The sequence below is a fragment of the Bos indicus genome, chromosome 5 (assembly GCF_029378745.1).
Source record: "Bos indicus isolate NIAB-ARS_2022 breed Sahiwal x Tharparkar chromosome 5, NIAB-ARS_B.indTharparkar_mat_pri_1.0, whole genome shotgun sequence".
NCBI classification, from domain to species: Eukaryota; Metazoa; Chordata; class Mammalia; order Artiodactyla; family Bovidae; genus Bos; species Bos indicus.
This window is the reverse complement of record NC_091764.1, coordinates 19386347-19409557: the sequence shown is the minus strand read 5'-3', so window position 1 is coordinate 19409557 and position 23211 is coordinate 19386347. Positions and strand designations below refer to the sequence as shown.

The following is a 23211-nucleotide window of genomic DNA, read 5'->3' as shown; positions in this document are numbered from 1 at the left end:
CACCAACTCCCAGAGCTTACTCAAACTCATGTCCATTGCATCGGTGATGCCATCCAACTATCTCATCCTCTGTCGTCCCCTTCTCCTCCCACCTTCAATCTTTCCCAGTATCAGGGTCTTTTCCAGTGAGTCAGTTCTTTGCATCAGGTGGCCAAAGTACTAGAGTTTCAGCTTCAGCATCAGTCCTTCCTGGATATTCAGGACTGATTTCCTTTAGCATGGACTAGTTGGATCTCCTTGCTGTCCAAGGGACTCTCAAGAGTCTTCTCCAACACCAAAGTTCAAAAGCATCAATTCTTTGGCACTCAGCTTTCTTTATAGTTCAAATCTCACATTCATACATGACTACTGGAAAAACCATAGCTTTGACTAGACGGACCTTTGTTGGCAAAGTAATGTCTCTGCTTTTTAATAAGCTGTCTAGGTTGGTCATAACTTTTCTTCCAAGGAGCAAGCATCTTTTAATTTCATGGCTGCAGTCACCATCTGCAGTGATTTTGGAGCCCCCAAAATAAAGTTTGTCACTGTTTCAATTGTTTCCCCATCTATTTGCCATGAAGTGATGGGACCAGATGCCATGATCTTAGTTTTCTGAATGTTCAGAAAACATCCAGGAGGAGACAGCTAGAAGATATTAATTTTTTACTCAATATATGTGTTGTGCATCTATTATATACCAAGCAATGAGAATACACAGATGAAAGACAGTCCAGTAATAGTGATAAATACCTAAGTTGCTATGGGAGTACATCAGTAGAGTGGTTAAATAAGAAGTGTGAGTGTGTGCATGTGTGTGCTGCTGCTAAGTCACTTCAGTCGTGTCTGACTCTGCAACCCCATAGACGGCCTCCCACCAGGCTCCCCCATCCCTGGGATTCTCCAGGTAAGAACACTGGAGTGGGTTGCCATTTCTTTCTCCAATGTAGGAAAGTGATAAGTGAAAATGAAGTCGCTCAGTCGTGTCCGACTCTTCGCAACCGCATGGACTGCAGCCCACCAGGCTCCTCTGTCCATGGGATTTTCCAGGCAAGAGTACTGGAGTGGGGTGTCATTGCCTTCTCCAGAGCATGTGTGTAAGTGCTAGAAAATTAGAGTGTGTGTGCTCAGTTGTGTCTGACTTTTTGCAGCCCCATGGACTGTAGCCCGCAAGTCTCTGTCCATATGATTTCCCAGGCAAGAATATTGGAATGGGTTGCCATTTCCTTCTCTGGAGGTCTTCCTGACCCAGGGATCAAACCCGTGTCTCCTGCATTGGCAGGTGGATTCTTTACCATTGATATACCAGAGAAGCCCAGAAAATTAGGGTGGGGGACAGAAAACTTAAATCAGAGATAACTTCCCGGAATGGGTTGAAATTTGAGCTGATTCTTTAGGGATTTGCCTGCCGTTATGGAAAACACACAGTTCAGTATGTGTATGGGTGAGAAGGCTTGAAAGGGGATGGCAAATTCTGGGAACCATGAACATTGCTGCTTGGCTGTGGGGAACAGTAGCCGACTCTTGGGGCTGAGGTATAGCAAGAGATGAGTCAGGAGAGAAAAGATGAGGGTGGATCATGAATGATCTTGAATGCCATTTGAAGGTGTTTGGATTCACCCTAATAATTTTTGGCAGACCACTGAAAGATTTTAAGCAGGAGAGTGGCAAGAGCAAATTTGGATTTTAGGACAGTTACTCTAGAGACATGATAAAGGAGAGGTTAGAGGGAGGTGAGACTGGAGGCATGAACATGAGGAGGCAAGTGCAATAGTGATCCAGATGCAGGGTGGGAGGTGTTTGATCTCCAGCAGTAACGTGGAGGGGAATAAAGAAGAGAAGACTGAACCATGAGATCCTGAAGAGAAAGAGTTAAAATTCTGTTTACTGATTAGACAAGGAGGAGAGGCAGGAGTATAGAATATCTCCCAGTCTGAAGCTCCTAGGTAGATAACGGCACTGAGAGCCCAGGCTTGGATATGCAGCATCCAGGCAGAATCACAGATCTAAGAATCTCTAACTGAGTAAGATGTAAGGTCCCACGGGATGATCCCTAACCTGGGTCTCCATACCAAATACGGTAACGATTTTGATAGATGATCGGCAGTAATCTCATCTCATTCATCCGAAGGAATCATTAGACAACTGTTTGAATAATGCTGATTATTTGGTAAATACTGTAACTGAAACATAAAGCAGGTAAAGTGGGTTGCATTTAATGGCGATAAGTAGCAGTGTGCTCTGGTGGTGTCATGGCTTCCTCTTTAAGGAAGTAACTTTAAGTAACTTTCTGCTTACTCTTCTGGGTATGTGTTTAGTGCAAATAAATTTTCATGATTCTTAACCACTCTTTTTATAAAGTTACTGAATCTAGTTTATATTCTCTTTGACTCATGATGGCATGAAAAATATTTTTGAACTTTATATTTTTGAATATGAATTCTCCTGGACCATGTTCCCCATGGTAATTTGTTAAAAATACAGTCATTTTCAAAATTAATGTTTTAAATTGAGGTATATTTTATGTATGATATTGTGTTAGTTTCTGATGTTCAGCAAAGTGATCCATTTACATATTATATATTTTTTCAGATTCCTTTCCCTTAAAGGTTATTTAAAATACTGAGTATAGTTCTCTGTACTATACAGTAGGTCCTTCTTAGTTAGCAATCATGGTTGTTATCCTTTGGTTTCTGAGTTTCTTCTACCAGCAAAATTAGGAGCAAAACACCTGTACCTTTCTACACTGTAAACATAAAAATGTAGGAAAGAAAAATATAGTATGTCTATCAAACAGTAATACATGGCATCTTCAGTTATTTATAATGAAGTGTTTGTTACTGATTTTCTACTTATAAGCTCTCTGTCCTGAATGCCAGAGACATGGGTTTGATCCCTGGGTCGGGAGGATCCCTTGGAGTAGGAAGTGGCAACGCGCTCCAGTATTCTTGCCTGGAAAAGTCCATGGACAGAAAAGCCTGGTGCGCTACAAGTCCATGGGGTCACAAATTGGACGTGATTGAGTGACTGAGCGCACACACATTCATTTATTTATTCAACTGCCACCAGCCCTTAAATAGCCTATTAATTAGAGAAACCAGACATAGGAGAATTTTTTAATCTTTGAATATAATGGATAGAAAATTATCTTTAATTCAACAGACTTTATTAATTATTTTATGTATGCCTTATACAGACAGTACTCACCAAATGGTCAACTATCTAAAAGAAGACGAGATATGCCTTCTGTCTTATAGAAAGGTGCAGTTCAGATTTTAGCGGAAGCAGGGGAGGACACAATATGATAATATTGATAATGATAGGTAATTGATTACAGACTACAGATTAAACTCTTTACCAGTATTCTCACAGCCACCATATAATATAGCCCAATAAAATTTTCTTCATTTTACAGATGAGGAAACGAAGGCTTAAAGAGGCCAAGGAATTTGTCCAAGGTCACACAGTCAGTACACAGAAAAGACCAAACCCAAGTTTGTGTGACTTGATGCCTCATTCATATAGTGCCATATTATATGTTAGCATGGATCATTACACAGTATTACAAATAGCAGAAATGGAAGGGAAAATGATAATTGCCTTTCAGAAACAAAATTTGAATTTTTATAGAGATTTAGAACAGGGACAAATTGCATCCTTTTGGGGAAGATGAGGAATGACTTCATTAATTTCCAAATGCAAATTGAAATCAACTAATATAAAGTGCACTGTGTATACCGAGATCACACAGAAAGCTCTCACTCTCTGTTTTTTGAATGATATAATGAATAATAAATAAAACAGTGGTTCTCAGTACCCAGCTGTGAATATATATTCCTGTTACAATCACAGTTGTCATTAATCATACTAGAATGTTCACATTATGCTAGCTGGTGAGTAGAACCATAAATAAATATAATATTTGCCCTCTAAAAGATGTTCTATAAAGCTTGCCAGTTTTCTGAATGTAGCTTTGTTAAATGATTGGATGAATTCCTGACTTAAAATTGCTTCTTTATAGTATTAAAACACAGTGAGGAAGCTAGTCTTATTCAAGTGAGCAAAGCATGAACCATGAGTTATTTTATGTGTACAATTAAAACATGATTTTTCACACACAGCTTACTTCTCCTGAACTTGGCACTTGAAGAGTTTTAAGGAATAGTAGATAAGCTTGTAAAAAAATGTCAAGGGATGGCATTATTTATCTCAGGGAGTCAGCAAGCCCAGGAAATAATTTTTCAGAAATTTATTCTAAATAATCCTTTTGATTCTGTGGTAATTTTATGTTTCAGAAACAATGAGGATGGTTATTTGAGGAGCACGTTTGGCTTGCTGGGTTGGTTGGTCCTCTGTGTGCGTTACCGTGATACTAAAGTGGTGGTGGTGTATTTGCTTTTGCAGCACATATACTAAAATTGAAAAGATACAGAAAATACTAGAGTGGCCTCCACAAGAGGATAACATGAATTTATTAAATGTGCCATGGGTTTTGGAATATTTTATTTGTAGATAGGGAAGCTCAAGATCATAAAGATGTTAGATTTCCCCAAATAAATGTACAAATTCAAGGTAATTCCAATACACATCCCAGTAAGATTTGTAATGAAACCATAAAGTTGATTTCATGGCATATATGGAAGAGCAAAGGGCCAAAAATACCCAGGGCAATTTTGAAGCTCTTTGAATGTTGGGGACTCATTAAGCTCTAAGAATGAGCTTCCCTGGTGGCTCAGATGGTAAAGACTCTGCCTGTGATGCCGGAGACCCAGGCTTGATCCCTGGGTCAGGAAGATTCACCTGTAGAAGGGAATGGCTACCCATTCCAGTATTCTTACCTGAAGAATTTTTTGGACAGAGGATCCTGATGGGCTCCAGTCCACAGGGTTGCAAAATCGGACACAACTGAGCGACTAACACACACACACACACACACACACACACACACACACACATGCACACACGGTATTGTTACAGGGTGAGACAGAGTCCACAGTGGGGAACACATAGACAGAACCACACAAATGCGGATGGTTAGTATATGAAAGGCCTGACTCTCTGGACCCGTGAAGATGACGTAGACACTAAAGCGACTGTTCAATAAATGTTGCTGGGATGGCTAGCTATTTGGAAAAAAATAAAATTATGTTCTTACTTTTAACCACAAACAAAATTAATAACAGATGGGTTAAAGCCTTAAGTGTGAAAAACCATACCTGAACACTTCTAAAAGAAAACAGAGGAACATATGTGTATTTTGGGTAGGCAAGGATTCCTTAAGCAAAATATAAAATGTACAAGTCATAAAAGAAAAAGTTTAATAAATTTGACTACATTTAAAGCAAAAACATCTGTAAAAATATATCCCATAAAATAAAAGTGAACCCAATCCACAGAGTATGGGATGCATTACACATATAAACAAAGTATTTACATCTATAACATATCAGGAACACTTTTTTGTTTATTTTATTGAAGTATGCTACTGCTAAGTCACTTCAGTCGTGTCCAACTCTGTGCGACCCCATAGACGGCAGCCCACCAGGCTCCCCCATCCCTGGGATTCCCCAGGCAAGAACACTGGAGTGGGTTGCCATTTCCTCCTCCAATGCATGAAAGTGAAAAGTGAAAGTGAAGTCGCTCAGTCATGTCCGACCCTCAGCGACCCCATGGACTGCAGCCCACCAGGCTCCTCCGTCCATGGGATTTTCCAGGCAGGAGTACTGGAGTGGGGTGCCATTGCTTAGTTGAATTAAAATGTTGTCTTAATTACTGCTGTACAGCAGAGTGATTCAGTTATGAAGTCTGTTCTTTCTGTTCCTAATTCTGTTTCTGTTTCATAGGTAGGTTCGTTTGTGTCATATTTCAGATTCCACGTATAAGTGATACCATGGTATTTGTCTTTCTCTTTCTGACTGACGTAGTATGATATTCTTTAGTCACATCCATATTGCTGCAAATGGCATTGTGCCATTCTCTTTTATGACTCAATAGTATTGTGTGTATGCACCACATCTTATTTATCCATTCATCTGTGAAAGGACATTTAGGTTGCTTCCTTGTCTTAGCTATTGTGAATCGTGCTGCTATGAATGTAAGTGTGCATGTATCTTTTTGAATTATAGTAGTTTTGTCTGGATATATGTCCAGGAGTGGGGTTGCTATGTTACATGGTAATTCTTTTTTTTTTTTTAATGATGGCCATTCTGACCAGTGTGAAGTGGTACCTACCTCACTGTAGTTCTGATTTGCACTTCTCTACATGAGGCACTCTTAAATATTAATTAGAAAAAAGAGAAGTAGACCAACTAAACAGTGGACAGAAGACTTAAATAGGCAATTTGCAGAAGAATGATCAATATACACGTAAAATATGCTCAAGTCACCGGTAATCAAAGAAATGCAGAATAAAATTAAAACGTTGAGAAATCATTTCCTGTCCATTATTTTGTTAAAGTTTAAAATGTCTGTCAAATATTTTTGACTCTGTAGAAAAAGGGGAGATTTTCTTCTGCTCAGGGAAGAGTAGGTTGACCCCACCATTTGGGAGAATATCTGGTAAAACTATGAGTCTAGAGAAACTCACCTTCCTGTGTACTGGACACATTTATAAGAGTGCTTACTATGGAATTCAATGCTAGTTACCAGTACAAAGGATACATAAATTGTGGAATAATCCATCAGTGGAATGCTATTTGGCAATGAAAATAAGTAAAGCAGACTTATCTGTAGCAAATCCATCGATATCGGTTAACAGAAACTACTAAAGAGACCTAATATAATACTGTTTTATGTGAAGCTTGAATACATGCAAAAGCAATATGCTATTTAGGGATGTCAGCTTATGTGATAAAAGTAAAGGGCATAGCTTGGGGTGACAGACACCATATTCAAGATGGTGGCATCCTTTAAGAGGGAGAGGTAGAGTATACTTTATTTCTTAAGGTTGGGGAGAGGGTTGCTTTATTATTCTTACACCTTTTCACTGAATTTCTTTAAAAGTTGATTACAGTTGATTTGCAATGTTATGGTAATTTGTGCTGTACAGCATAGTGGTTCAGTTATACATATAGATACATTCCTTTTCCTATTGGTTTCCGTTATGGTTTATCATAGGACACTGAATATAGTTCCCTGTGGTATTCAGTAGGACCTTGTTTATCCATTCCATATATGAGTTTGTTTCTGCTGATCGCAAACTCCTGAGCCGTTCCTCCCCCACCTTCTTGACAACCACGAGGCTGTTCGCAATGTTTGTGAGTCTGTTTCACAGATAAGTTCATTTATGTCCTATTTTAGATTCCACATATAAGTGATATCATGGTATTTGTCTTTCTCTTTTTGACTTCACTTGGTATTTTCATTGAATTTTAAGAGCAAAATTGGAACTTAAAAACATCAGTTATTATGAGATGAAAAGAGAAGGATTCCAGATTCATTCAGAAATGTTAGTGTTGCAGTGAGGTTACATCTCTTATTCGTGCCTATATTAATTTCACCAGATGGTTGATGTGCATACAGAGAAGGGCAGCTTTCTGAAAGATGAACAGATGGGGTTTTTTTTGAGACATGATGTGGGTGCAACTAAACCAAATGTGGTCTTCCACATCAAACTTGAGTTTTTGCAAGGTGTGATCCTTACCTGAATGTAAAACATCTCTTAAAGCAGTACATCATTGTACAGTATAAGCTACTACCTGCCTCAGAATTTAGATTCACACACACACACACACCTTTTTTGAACAGAGTGAGGTATCGCTATAAATAATGGTTGATTTCTACCCTAGTCATTTCAGCAGTTTGCATAAAATGTTCTTGTTGATTCTTCAGGAAAGAGATAATAAGAATAAATCCCTTACTCTGTAGGCCTTTGGGGTATAACAGCAGGATTTACAAAGATGTAATAACTATGTGTTTTCTGTTTGGAATTTACAGAAAGTTTTATTGGTTTTATATTCATCTAGAATACTGGGAATAGCATTTTTAGTTTTATATTAACTCAGAAGAGAGAGTTCTAATTCTAGTTCATGGACTACCTGCTCTCTTTCTCCACCTCCCCTAGATAATTCTGGGTAGTGCTTTATCATTAATTAAGATTTATTTGATACAGTGCACGATTTGAGACTCAGCACCGGGCATTTGAAGACAAATATTCCTTTAAGGGATTCATAGCTTATGTTTGCCTAATCATGAAACGTGGAAGGATATTTTTGCACAGATTTATTTTTCCTAGCTCTATCCTACCTATTCATGGCTTCAAAACTAATAAGCTTCTCTGGAGTTGATAGTAAAGATTAAAAACAAAGACAGACAGATTTATGGCCTTGGCTGTCATTTCCAAGGGCACCGAATTAATCATTCAGATATTCTAGTTGATAGCTGCATTGAGGCAGGGGTGTTTTTCAAGTCTTCTGACAAAAATGAAATTTCCAATTTGGTTTGAAGAAGAGAAATCAAAGCCCTCAGTAAAACGTTATCCCCAAAGCCTCTTTTTTCTCTCTTTGAGAAAAAAAAGATGTACGATTTTTCCCAAGGGATAAACAGAAGGCTTTCTCAGCTCAGCGAATTTAGTCTGGGAGACACAAATTTCACATGACATTCTCTGATTCTATCCTAGAAATATTTTTAAATCAATCCGACTGGATCAGATAAGTATGTTCTCACAAGGATGTACAATACACTGTGCAGATATAAAGTAGATGCGGTTTTCTCTTTCAGGATGAACAGCCTTTTCTTCCTAAGGGCATTAGAAACCGAGAACGAGTCCTGCCTGTGTTGTGGCCCTGTGACAAGCCCACACAGGTGACTCCATAGCTCTGTGTTCTGTTTCTCTGATTGACCCATCCACACCTTGGTTAACACTGGCTTTTAATCTCAAGGCAAGAACCAAAGACAGAGCAACACTCTGACTCACTTCTGAAATACCTCTGTCCTCTCCTGGTCAGGATTCTCAGATGAACTCAGTAACTGTCTGAATCCTTTGTGTTGACGGTAAACTCAGTGTAAAGCCTCCCACTCCCTGGCCACCACTTCCTCTAGTCTTCTGGTTTTGATCATTCATCAGCCCCAGAAGGAGCTCCAGTCCACCGAGCCTCTGCCTTTTCATTGCTCACGTTCCGTGTCTGTGTGCACGTCTCTTTATGGGCTTAGATTCTATAGTCATCATCATAGCCACGCCCTTGCCCCCTTTCTCTCTCCATTGTCAGTTCAGTTCATTTCCGTCTCTCAGTCGTGTCTGACTCTTTGCGACCCCATGAATCGCAGCACGTCAGGCCTCCCTGTCCATCACCAACTCCCGGAGTTCACTCAGACTCACGTCCATCGAGTCAGTGATGCCATCCAGCCATCTCATCCTCTGTCGTCCCCTTGTCCTCCTGCCCCCAATCCCTCCCAGCATCAGAGTCTTTCCAATGAGTCAACTCTTCGCATGAGGTGGCCAAAGTACTGGAGTTTCAGCTTTAGCATCAGTCCTTCCAAAGAAATCCCAGGGCTGATCTCCTTCAGAATGGACTGGTTGGATCTCCTTGCAGTCCAAGGGACTCTCAAGAGTCTTCTCCAACACCACAGTTCAAAAGCATCAATTCTTCGGCGCTCAGCCTTCTTCACAGTCCAACTCTCACATCCATACATGACTACAGGAAAAACCATAGCCTTGACTAGATGGACCTTTGTTGGCAAAGTAATGTCTCTGCTTTTCAATATGCTATCTAGGTTGGTCATAACTTTCCTTCCAAGGAGTAAGCGTCTTTTAATTTCCTGGCTGCAGTCACCATCTGCAGTGATTTTGGAGCCCAAAAAAATAAAGTCTGACATTGTTTCCACTGTTTTCCCATCTATCTCCATTGTAGTCACCCCAAAAAACTTCAGCCTGATTAAATTTTTCTGCCAACTCTGTACACCCAAGCAACTGAAGTTGACTAGCCAGCCATGCTGACTGACTTCCCCTTAAATTTATTCATACAAAACTCCAGGAGCGCTCAGTACTGCCTAGCAATCCATTTACTAAGCGGTTACCTCCTCCCTGTCCTGTGACATCAGCGCTCTCTTTCTGTTTGATCTTTCTCATCAGCACACGTTTGTAATGTAGTTCTCATCTTTCAAAAGCAAAACTTCATTTGACCCCTCATTTATTTCCAAGTCCTGTCGCATTGCTCTGCTCTCCTTTTTGGCAAAACTCCTTAAAAGAAAGGCATACATTCAGTCTTTCTGCTTTCCTTTTCCTTTTTTCACTCTTCTGAATTCACTCCAGTTCAGCTTTTGCCCCCACCAGTCCACTGCTGTCAAGGTTCCGGTGGGTCAGCCACATCAGTCTTTCTACAGGACTTGGTCTTGGTGGCCACTGCCTTCTCCTTACTTGGCTGCTGGTCCAGCACCTCTCCTTCCACATGAGCCGCCAGTCACCTTTACTGCTCCTTTCTTCCTGCCTTCTAAAGTCTTTGCAGTTACTCTGTTTGGTTCCTAGACTCATAGCTATAAAGAGTCACATGCCTCACAGCCCAACTCCAAGGGAACAGAAGCTTCTGCAAGTGGTGCCCTTCCAGACCTTGCCGTATGTACCTCTTCACCTGGCTGTTCATTTATATCCGTTGTAAAAACTAGTAAATATATGTATGTTCTATGCTGCGTGCTATGCCACTTCAGTTGTGTCCGACTCTTTGCAACCCCATCGACTGTAGCCTGCCAGTCTCCTCTGTCCATGGGATTTCCCAGGCAAGAATACTGGAGTAGGTTGCTGTTCCTTTCTTCAGGGAATCTTCCTGGCCCAGGGGTCAAACCTGGGTCTCCTGTATTATAGGCAGACTCTTTATGACTAGCACCATCTGGGAAGCCCATATATATTCTGATAATTCCCAAATTTATATCTTTAGCCCCAGGCTCTCCACAGAAATCTAGATTCATGTATTTCCAGTTATATCCATGACTTTTCCCTTTGGAAATCACATAAGCATCTCAAACTTAACATGCCCAAAATTTATTCTCTACCTTTCTTCCCATTAAAAAATGCATCATCAGTGGTGCTAAATTATAATGTAACACCTTACCCAGCTTTATTTTTCTTTATAACCTTTGTTACTACCTGAGATTACATCACATATCTGTGTATTTACCCACTGGAATATAACCCCATGTCAACAGGGTCTCCTGTTTATTCACTTCTTGTATTAGGCAGAGTAATGGTCCAAAAGGTGTCCATGTCCTCCTCCCCAGCAACTGTCAGTATGTTTCTTTGCATGGCAAAGGTGTTTCCCAGGTGGCGCTAGTGGTAAAGAACCTACCTGCCAATTCAAGAGACAGAAGAGATGCCAGTTCGATCACTGGGTAGGGAGATCTCCTGGAGGAGGGCATGGCAACCACTCCAGTATTCTTGTGTGGAGAATCCCATGGACAGAGGAACCTGGCAGCCTGTGGTCCATGGAGCCACTAAGAGTCAGACACAACTGAAGCCACTGAGCACGCAAGCAGGCATGCACGTGGCCAAGGGGCTTTGCAAATATGATCAAGTTAAGGATCTTGGGATGGGGAGATTATCCTAGATTCTGGTCCAGTGCAATCACAATGGTCCTTAGAGGGTGAAGAGGGAGGCATGGGAAGTAGAGAAGTGGAGATCAGAGTGATGGAGCCTAGAGCTGCAAATGTCAGCATCCTCAAGGAGCTGGAAAAGGCAAGGATAGATTCCCTCCCAGAACCGCCAGAAGGAACTCTGTGGGGAACTCTGCTGACACCTTGACTTTAGCCCCATAAAATCGATCTGGACCTTCAGAACTTTAAGAGAGTAAATCTGTGTTGTTTTAAGCCACTAAACTTGTGGGTAATTTAAGTCATGGTAGGAAACTAATATACTCCTATATCTCTGGCATCTAGAATTTTCCAGACCCATAAGTGCTAAAATAAAACAATCTTGTTTGAATAAATGGTATATCTTCATTGTTTTAGATACCATATAAAGATAATTGGAGTTTCTAATCTTGATTCTGAATGTTCTCATTGAAAATAAATGATCCATTCTTTCTTTGAAAAGTAGCCTTTGCTTTTATTTTTGTCCAGGCAAAAGATATTTTTTGTTATCCTAGTCTATTTCAGGCAGGCATTTTATAAGAGAGAGAATAATGTGCGTGTAGTGACTTAAAAACTCTCAGAATGTCAGGAATGGAAAGGACTTTTAAAGGGCATTCAGTTTGAATTTCCTGATCTGATGTTTGTATATTTCTCACAATATCCCTGACAAGTGACCATCCCAAGTCTATTTTAGAACCTTCGGTGATGGGAAACTCACTTGAGCTGGAGGGGTCAAGACCACTTTTGGGTAGACTGTTTTCTGTTTTATTTTCTACTTACAGAATTAAAGCAAAACTAGCAATGTGAATTATAAGCCCAAACTGACTTATTTTAGGGCTTCCCAGGTGGTGCAGGGGAAAAGAATCCGCCTGCAATGGGGAGACTTGGGTTCGATCCCTGTGTTGGGAAGATCCCCTGGAGAAGGGAAAGGCTACCCACTCCAGTATTCTGGCCTGGAGAATTCCATGGACTGTATAGTCCATGGGGTTACAAAGAGTCGGACACGACTGAGAGTCTTTCACTTTCACTTTACGTGTGAAGTGCCTCCTTTTGCGTTCATGCTTGTCAGAAAATCCTTATGCTATTTCACCAGAAACCATCAAATATACTTTTAGGGGATAAAAATCAAGCAGTGATTTTCAGGTAAGTGATAAATGCTTATATTGCTCCCTCATTGTGCCTGTGTGTGTGTGTGTGTGCGTGCTCATGTCCGACTCCTTATGACCCCATGAACTGTAGCCCACCAAGCTCCTGTGTCTGTGGAATTTTCCAGGCAAGAATACTGGAGTGGGTCGCTATTTCCTTCTCCAGCAGATCTCCCAAACCCGGGGATCAAACCCACATCTCTTGTATCTCCTGCACTGGCAGGTGGATTCTTTACCAACTGTGCAACCTGAGAAGAGACTACACCCTTAGGAGGCATTTAAGACTAAGTTTTAGTAGAGAATGGTATTATCCTAACTTTAAGTTTATACTTCTCCCCAAATACTGTCAAATTATTAATATTTGCATTTTGTTGATGGCTCAACAGATGCAGGACAGTCAGTTGAATTTAGTTTAACAAATGTTGAGCCCAGTCTGTGTCTCACACTCTATGCTAGGCACCTTAGGAAGAAAAATGACCAAGTTATGTCTCCTAGAGAGTAACCCTCACAAGCTGCTAGGGGATATAGACACGAAAACACAAATAGAACAAGAAGCGATAAGTGCTCTACTGATGGCACAAAGACTTATGAGAGTGTATGGTGTTAGAAATGTTCTAATTTCATTCTTTTACATGTAGCTATCCAGTTTCCCCAGCACCACTTATTGAAGAGACTGTCCTTTCTCCATTGTATATTCTTGCCTTCTTTGTCATAGATTAATTGACCATAGGTTATAAGTTTATTTCTGGGCATCTGTCCTGTTCCATTGATCTATATTTCTGTGTCTGTGCCAGTACCATATTGTCTTGATTACTGTAGCTTTGTAGTATAAACTGAAGTCAGGGAGCCTGATTCCTCCAGCTCCATTTTTCTTTCCCAAGATTGCTTTGGCTATTCAGAGTCTTATGTGTTTCCATACAGATTAAAAAAAAAATTTTTTTTTATTCTAGTTCTGTGAAAAATGCCATTGGTAGTTTCATAGGGATTATATTAAATCTTTAGATTCCTTTGGGTAGTATATCCATTTTAACAATATCAATTCTTCTAGTCCAAAAACATATCTTTCCATCTGTTCCTGTCATCTTCAGTTTCTTTTATCAGCATCCTAAAGTTTTTGGAGTGTGGTACAGGTCTTTTGCCTCATTAGGTAGGTTTATTCCTAGGTATTTTATTCTTTTTGAAGTAATGGTGAATGGGATTGTTACCTTAATTTCTCTTTCTGATCTTTCCTTGTTAGTATATAGAAAGGGAAGAGATATCTGTGTGTTAAGTTTTTATCCTGAAACTTTACCAAATTCACTGTTGAACTCTAGTAGGTTTCAGGTAGCATCTTTAGGATTATCGACATATAGAATCATGTTGGGCTTCCCTGGTGGCTCAGACAGCAAAGAATCCTCCTGCAATGCAGGAGACCCGGGTTCAATCCCTGGGTTGAGAATATCCCCTGGAGAAAGGAATGGCTACCCACTCCAGTATTCTTGCCTGGAGAATCCCATGGACAAAGGAGCCTGGTGGGCTACAGCCCATGGGGTCACAAAGTCAGACATGACTGAGTGACTAACACTTCACACACAGTTATCATATCACCTGCAAACTATGACTGTTTTATTTCTTTTCTAATTTAGATTCCTTTTATTTCTTTTTCTTCCCTGATTGGCATGGCTAGATCTTCCAAAACTATGTTGAATAAGAGTGGCAAGAGTGGACATCTTCATCTTGTTCTTGATTTTAGAGGAAATGCTTTCAGTTTTTCACCATTGAGAATGATGTCAGCTGTAGGTTTGTCATATATGGCCTTTAATATGTTGAGGTAGGTTCCTTCTATGCCCACATCCTGGAGAATTGTGTTTTTGTTTTTGTTTTTGTTTTTTTTTAAATCATAAATGGATTTTGGGTTTTGGCAAACGCTTTTTCTACATCTATTGAGAGGATCATGTGGTTTTTATTATTCAATTTCTTAATGTGGTATATCACACTGATTGACTTGCAGACATGGAAAAGTCCTTGCCTCCCTAGGATAAAGCCCACTTGATCATGGTATATGATCCTTTAAACGTATCATTGGATTTGCTTTGCTATCATTTTGTTGAGAATTTTTGCATCTGTGTTCAGTGATATTGCCCTGTAATTTTCTTTATTTGTGGTATCTTTGTCTGGTTATTGCTTCCCTGGTGGCTCAGCTGCTAAAGAATCCGCCTGCAATGAGGGAGACTTGGGTTCAATCACTGGGTTGGGAAGATCCCCTGGAGAAGAGAACAGCTACCCACTCCAGTATTCTGGCCAGGAGAATTCCATGGACTGAATAGTCCATGGGGTCGCAAAGAGTCGGACACGACTGAGCGACTTTCACTTCAACAATTTGTCTGGTTTTGGAATCAGGATGATTGTGGCCTCATAGAACAAGTGTGAGAGTGTTTCTTCTTTTGCAGTTTTTTGGAATCGTTTCAGAAGGATAGATGTTTCCTGTTTTCCAAATATTTGATAGACTTCAGCTATGATGCCGTCTGGTCCTGGACTTTTGTTAGAATTTTTTAAAATCACAGTTTCACTTTCAGTACTTGTGATTTATCTGTTCATACTTTCTATTTCTTCCTAATTCAGTCTTGGAAGATTGTACCTTTCTAAGAATTTGTCCATTTCTTCTAGGTTATCCACTTTATTGGCATACAGTTGTTTGTAGTAGTCTCTTATGGTTCTTTGTATTTCTGTGGTGTCAATTGTATTTTTGTCAGTTTAATTAATATGTATTAGTCCTGGCGTGTTCCTCCTTGGGTTTATCTATTAATATATGGAACTCTCTGCACTTCCTGAAATTGTGTGACTGTTTCTGTTCCCAAGTTAGTTAAGTTTTCACCTATTATCTCTTCAAATATTTTCAGACCCTTTCTCTCTTCTTCTAGGACCCCTATAAGGGGAATGTTGGTGCATTTGATGTTGTTTCAGAGGTTCTGAGAGTGTCCTCATTTCTTTTCATTCGTTTTTCTGTTCCACGGCGGTGATTTCCACCCATCTGTCTTTCAGCTCACTCATTTGTTCTTTTGCTTCATTTGCTGTGCTATTGATTCCATGTAGTGTATTTTTCATTTCAGTTATTGTATCGTTCAACTGTTTGTTGTTTCTATTTTCTAGCTCTTTATATTTTCTTGTATCTTCTTGGTCTGTGCCCCCATTCTTTTTCTGATATCATGGATCATCTTTACTATCATTATTCTGAGTCCTTTTTTAGGTACTCTGCCTATCTCCACTCTGCTTAATTGTTCTTCTAGGGTTTTATTTTGTCCCCTCATCTGGAACATATTTCTCCATCATCTTACTTTGTCTAACTGTCTGTGATTGCAATTTCTGTTTCACAAACTGAAAGATTGTAGTTCCTCTTGCTTCTGGTGCTGCCTCCTGCTGGGTGTGTCTGGTCTAAGAGCTTTGTGCAGGTTTCCCAGTGGGAGGGCTGTGTCATGGTGTGTGTTTAGAGGTGGCTGTACATTCAGGACAACTTTAGGCAGCATGTCTACTGATGGATGGGGCTCCCTATACTTGGGAGGTGTTCCCAAGACGTTCCCACCTTGTTGATTGTCTGTCATGAGGTGTTCCAACACTGGAGCCTGTTGGCTGTGTTCTCAGTGTGAAAATGGCAACCTCTGGGAGAGCTCATGTCAGTGAATATTCCCCAGTATCTCTGCCATTAGTGTCCTTGACCCTACAGTGAGCCACAGCCCCACCTCCCCAGGAGACCCTCCAAGACCCTTAGGCAGGCCTGGCCCAGGCTCCTATGGAGTCACTACCTTACCCTGGCTCACAGTGCATTTGAAATCTTATGGGTGCCCTCCAAGAGTGGAGTCTCTGTTTCACCCAGTCCTGTGGAGCTCCTGTACTTAAGCTCTTCAAAGTCAGAGGCTCCTCCTTACTCCTGATGCCAGACCCCCAGGTTCGGGAACCTCAAGTGAGGCTCAGAACTCTCCCTCCTGTGGGAATACCTCTGTGGTTTAATTATTTAATTATTGCCCACCCAGTGGTTATGGGATTTGACTATATTGAGAAAGCACCCCCTTCTACCATCTTGCTTTGTCTTCTTTTTCATCTTTGAGTGTAGAATATCTTTTTTGATAGGTTTCAGTCTTTTTTGTCAATGGTTCTTCAGCAGTTTGTTGTAATTTTGGTGTTTCACTAGAGGACTCAAGCCCAAGTCCTTCTATTCTGCCATCTTGTTCCTCCCCTCAGAAATCAAATAATAGTTATCTTAACTGATGTGACTTTTAAAATCAAGAATTAGACAGCATTTAACAACCCGTTTACATGTATAACACCTCATCCTTTAGACAGATATATACAACATACAAACTATATTTCACTGAAAAAAAATCAAGGAAAACTGTGAATTTCCTCCATTCTCTTTTTTAGCCTTTTTTTCCTCTTGTAATTTGCAGTAGTTGAAGATGAAAATTAAATGCAAGTTTGGCTTTTAAAAGAGGAATATTGAAACTATATATATATTTAATATATAATTTTTAAAGTTTGGAAAATGTAACTCTCCCCATCTTTTCTATGGTGTCAAAGACAACGGAAACAACTGTTAGAACTCTACCAGACAAGGGTGAAGAGATCTGCGGGTATTTCTTGAATCCTTCTTTAATGTCATCAGAATGTTCACCTACAATTTTGAAAAAGAAAACAGAAGACATAAGCGACCTCCCTTCTGAGAGTCAAAGAAGCATACCGCTTGCTGTGACTGATGCGTTAGAGCATATTATGGAACAGCTCAATGTTTTGACACAGGTGGGTTGGCATGTTTCACACTTAGAGGTAAGATGTACAAAATCCTGGCTACAGCAGGCTGCAGAACTAGCAGAGCAGCGGGGGGATACTTTCTTTCTTAGCAAGCTCAAAGGTGGTAGTTAACAGAGCAACACGTGCTCTGCTGAGGTGCTCTAGGTCTTGTGGAGGCAAGGTCTGAGCCCATGCGTATGTAAACGTGTGCATACGCAGACTGTACTATATCTGGCATCTGAGGACCAGAAGGGAGGGGGGGAGACAGTGACGAAATATTGGGGTACTTCATGCTATAAATCTGATTCTGGACAGTAATGTTTTGCCCTAAGAATTTTCTAATGCAGTGTATTTAGATTTTGGATATTATCAAAGAAATATTTAAGGCCAAAAGAAAAAATGTATTGGGATTAATCATTTCAGTTAGAATGAAATATTGGCAATGCTTTTAGTTTTCACTCTGAGGATAATTCCCTCTGTCCAATGTATAACTTCCCTCATTTCAAAGCTTCTTACGGGACACTTTGTTCTGGAGATGAGGTTTTCACATTCCCCTTTTAGAATATTACCCAGTCTTTTTTTTTTTTTTTTTCATTGATGCTAAATTTTAATTTATTTTTTACTGCACAGGATGACTTTCAGCATTCATTATTTTTTACCAGACTGTATACATTCTTTTATTAAATTTCATTATATGGTCATGCTTATAATGAATAATTTTACAGTGAAAAGGAAAGATGTAATGGCTTAATCCCTTTTAATTACATTTAAGCAATTTTTTAAATTTATTTCTTTTATTGAAGGATAATTGCTTTACTGAATGCCAATTTACCTTTGCCAAGAAGGAATACAATGAATCTTAACACACCAAAGGTCTTCCAACTCTTGGTCAGGAAATTTAGATGTCATTTAATGGAAGCAGTGTATTAAAATGGATACATCAAAGGTTGTCCTTCCAGCTTTCCTTGGTGTTTCTTTTGAATAAGTCTTACTATTCTTTGATAAATAGGATGAGGACACTAATATTTGTCAGAGCAGATGCTGTCCCAAGTTATACAGAAAGAAGCTATGACATGAACTAGAGATGTCGATTACTTTCCCAGAATAAATATTTTGAGTTGAAATAGCTCTTGTATAGAAGTTATCTTGCATATAAGTTAATGTACAGTTAACCCTGGCTGTACATTATAATCGCCCAGGCAATTAAGAATCGTCCAGATGTCCAGTTCTCATCTCCAGAGAATTCAAGGTTTTGGCATGGGTCTTTTAACTTTCCCTTCTGGGTTTAGAGCCAGTAATTAAAAATGTTACCCTTTAGATAACTTCTCCGAACCTTGGAGTTAAGGGACATGGATATGAGTTGTGACAGGTTGTGGGAACAAGTCTTGTGAGACCTTGGAGTCATAAGATTTGTTCAGTGAAAAATCATAGGAAAATCACCAATTTTTGCTTTGCAGTATTGTGCTGGAGGTGACTTTGTGTTTATCAGACGTCTCTTGCCTTTAAAAGGCAGTTTTTCTCTCACCCTCCTGCTAGCTTTAGTTTTGGGGCCTGTTGCCGAGGGCCCTGGCTCCGCACATGCTGGCTTCCTCACTTGCCTATCCCATTGAGTGGCAGGTCCTCTTGCGGGTCTTTCCATCCTCTGCTCTATCAGCTTTGTGACCCATTTCACCTTTTTCCCTGATTCAGGGTTAAATGGATCACTTTAAACTGTATTGAAAGTCTCTACTTTTTTAACTTTGAAGGACTGACTACCCTTCAAATACGAAAGAAGTGAAAAGCAGGCACAGCACACTTGCAAAATGGGAACAGTGTGAATCTGTGGGTGAATCAAGTGAAATAAGCACATTCTGGTTCACTTCAATTACAGATGACTGAGTATCTCCTAACCCTGTGGCAATGTTTATAATTCAGTACAGATTGTTTTGGGTTGGCCAAAACGTTTGGGCTTTTCTGTAAGTTATAAGATGTTACAGAAAAACTCAAATGAGCATTTGGGCCAACCCAACAATATCACTTTCTCATTATAATTTTTCAGACAGTAGGTAACTGGAGTTAACCAGTGTTATAGGTGTTGATAATATACGTATCAAAAGCTTTTGCTTTTTGCATTATGATAATGTATGTAAATATCAGGCAAAATGCTTGGAGCATAGTAGGCACCCAAGAAATATTAAAAAGTATTATGAGCATTGCTGTTAATTTTGATCATTAACAGTAGTGTAGTGTTGTGCTGGAGGTGACTTTGTGTTTATCAGACATCTCTTGCCTTTAAAAGGCAGTTTTTCTCTCAACCTCATGCCAGCTTTAGTTTTGATTGGCCTATTTCCCAGGCCAATCATAACAAGTCATGATCTATAGTATGGAATATGAAAGAAAAAAAACTATTAAATAATAGAAAAAAAAAAAAGAACAACTGATTACTGTCAGAAACTGATAGGGAATCAATTCATTATCTTGAAACTTATTGACTAAAGTAACCATGAATTTATGCTGCTTTTCCTGTATGAACTGTACTTCCAGGCAACCAAATAATATATGAGAAGTGTATTTTGTAAACCATCCCAACTAATAAATGGAAATAGAATGTCATTGCCCTGTAAAGAAAGAATAGACTTACCGAGGGATCTAGCCTGAGTCTTATCAAGCCTTTGAATCCCGTTTCCAATTTATATAAAATACAGAAAGTAAAAGAACAGATTTAACTGTATCTGGAGCACACAGTCCCTAAAATCCAGTCTGGTAGGGAATCTACAGGTCAGATGGCCTGAGCCTGTAAATAGACAAATTATAAAGAAAATAAAGCAAGGAAGTGGGTAATCTGCAGATTAAATGGGTAAGATAAAGTTGTAGTTTCTAGGGATGCATACTTGAAAGATAAAGCCATAAAAACATGCAGATTATTCGTATAGTGGTCAGGATAGTGGCTGTTAAGGGGAAGGTGCATGCAAGGCACTAGCTCTTGACCTGGTGCTGGTCACAAGGGTGTTTTTCTCATGAGAATTCATTGATACTTTTTAGTGTGCAATTTCCTGAATCAAGTTTATAGTGAAGTTAAAAAAAAAGAATTGAAGTAATCGATAATCACAATTTAAAAGTAGCCGTGTGTGTGTGTGTGTGTGTGTGTGTGTGTGTGTGTGTGTGTGTGTGTGTGTGTATAGTCATATACTAACTTACTAGCCGAAGGAGTTAGAATAGCTAAGATTTGTAAAGTCTTGTTGTGCCAGGCACTAGCTTAAGCATTTTACATCCCTGATTTCGTTCAGTCTTCCTACCAACTCTGTGAGGTGCTGTTATCATCTTCTGGGTGCAGAAATGAGTGGCAGTCATTATATTTTCAAGGTAAGCTAGGTATCCAGCTGTCTAGGGTAATATAGATATGGCCCATATGGATTGATTGTGGCAGAATGACCAGTGATGCCATTTAAGTAGTAGTGGTGCATGTGGCATTCCGTCCCACTTCCCACATTCCACATTACCTGGGACACTATTTAACATGCCTCATGTGGTCTCTTCTCTGGCATCGATGCTTTAGAAGATCAGACTTTAGAATTGTCCATAGAGGCTTGATCATTTATTCCTTTTTTCTTAAATGCTTCCTCTTTTTCCCTTTTCCTCAAACGGCTTGGCAGTGCTTTGTCCTGTGGTGGGTTGCAGAAACGGAGCAAGTTCTGGAGCTCATTTCTGAACCAACCTCCTGGCAAGAGGGTAGGCATTACAGTTCTGAAAAAGATCAGTGCAGAGATTATCACCATCATTCTCACCACCAGGTCACCAGGCCCTGATGACTTTGTCCTCCTTTTTTTGCAGACTGTTTCAATCTTGGAGCAGCGACTGACTTTGACAGAGGATAAGCTGAAAGACTGCCTTGAAAATCAGCAAAAGCTTTTCAATGCAATTCAACAGAAAATTTGAACAGAAAAGTATGAGCAGAGGCATGAGAAATGAACACATGTACGTATACTCAGGAAGGCAGTACCAGCTGCTTCATGCAACGCAGCCATGTGCGAATTGGCATGGCATTTCTTAAAAGGGTGAGCAACAGAACAAAAGGCAGAAAAGGCAGAATTAAGGACCAGTTTAAACATACCAATCAATGTCTAGGACTAATTCAAATCATTACTATTTATGGTTCCAGTAATAAAGTGATAAGCATTCAAGTGGCTCTATATTTCCCCCCCATATTATTTTTTAAATGTTAGTTTTTGTTAATAGTTCAAATCCTGCCAGGAAAATAACCAAATCTTTGGATTTCATTTTGATTTCAAATTGACCATGTTCAGGCAATTCCTTCAACAATTAGTGTACTCTTTAGTGAACTGTACCCTTAGGGTGAAATAATTCACTTACCTCTAAAATAGCATTTTATGTGCAGAGAATGAATTAATGATCTGACTTGTATTTCCCAGTTTAAAAAATTTACTCTTTCTTACCTATGCCATTTGATGAAAAGATGATCTCACAAACTCTCAAACCACAGAATTTCCACAGCAAGAATACACTTATTTTAATTAGCAACAGCACATACAGGACATATGGCAGGGATTTTGATTTAATTTACGGCATATATTGCTTATTCTTTGACCAACCTGAAAGAAAATGAAGAGTTAGAAATATGTGACGTGCACGTATCTTCCGTAGATGAAGGCACTAAATGTTTTCAGTTATATCCAAACCTGTGATATCAGTTTATGAAGATTAAATTAGTGCAGAATCCTCAAAACCCAGAACCATGCAACAGCATTACTTAAAAATATACACACATGTGTGTTCACATGCTTCAGGAATGTTTAGGGTGATTTTGGTACCTGAATGTAAGGACTTTAAAAGAACATTTATTGGCATCATTGTCTACCTGTTTCTTTTAATTGTGATTTGAAACAAAATGAAAATGAGTAAAACATTCTAAAAGATCTTGGTTATAATTTAAGAATTTTATCTTAAACAAAATAAGAGATTAAATTGGAAAAAAAATGAATTTATCTTGCATTTCTGTTAACCTATATCAAAAACCGAAGGTGGAAGAAGACGGGCCGCATTTATGATACCTGCAGGCATACCCTGGGGAAAATACTATGTTTTGGAAAAAAAAAAGTCCTATTTACGTACGGGTCTATATTGAGAAATTTCTCAAAGCCATTTCAATTGTATTTATGAGGTGGTTTTGTTTTATCATCCCTTGTGTTTTAAGTGCCTTTTTATACAACACTAAGTAGGAACTTCTAGACCGTTTCAAGCGTTTATAAGACTAAGTGGCACTGTATATTTTATAACCTCGTTGAGAAGACTAAGAAATGAAATGTCATACCAATTTTTGTTTACTTTTTTATTCTTCAAACAATAAAAGACATTTTACCTTTAAAAAAAGTTGTTTTTTTTTAAGTGATTAAAGTCTAGAAATAATAGTAAATTTCTTATCTAGCTCACTTAACTCTAAACTTCGTAACAACCTCCTAGAGAACTTGTCAAAACAGTTCCGGTGCCTTTCCTCGGGCTTCTGATTCACTAGGTCTGGTCTGGCAGGGCCCAATAATTTGCATCTCTGACAAGCTCACAGGAGATTTGGTGCTCTTGGCCTCAGGCCGACAGTTTAGAAACTGTTGACCAGCTATAGCCACTTCCTGCAACATGGTGTTACCACATACTTTTATGGCCATAGACCTTTATTATAAGTGATATAAAAACAGTGATGACAGAAGTTTAAAAGCCTTAAAACGTTTTCAGGAGGGATATTTTATAACCCTCTTTCCCTCCCCCACAACTTTGTTTATAC

General features: G+C 39.3%; 1 protein-coding gene and 1 non-coding gene across 6 annotated transcripts in view; both read left to right on the top strand.

Annotated features, from left to right (window-relative positions):
* Positions 1-22805, top strand: part of POC1B (POC1 centriolar protein B) — a 104946-nt gene extending 82141 nt beyond the window's left edge. For all 5 annotated transcript variants that reach the window (XM_070788929.1, XM_070788927.1, XM_070788931.1 and 2 more), the window contains 2 exons: positions 17229-17447; positions 21249-22805. In XM_070788929.1, coding sequence (XP_070645030.1) covers positions 17229-17447; positions 21249-21353 — 324 coding nt within the window. In that variant the 3' untranslated portion in view covers positions 21354-22805. The remainder of the gene's footprint in view (positions 1-17228; positions 17448-21248) is intronic.
* LOC139183337 (U6 spliceosomal RNA) lies at positions 4369-4471 on the top strand. The gene has a single exon (XR_011566932.1). It is a non-coding gene; the product is annotated as a U6 spliceosomal RNA (small nuclear RNA).
* Positions 22806-23211: the final 406 nt, after the last annotated feature.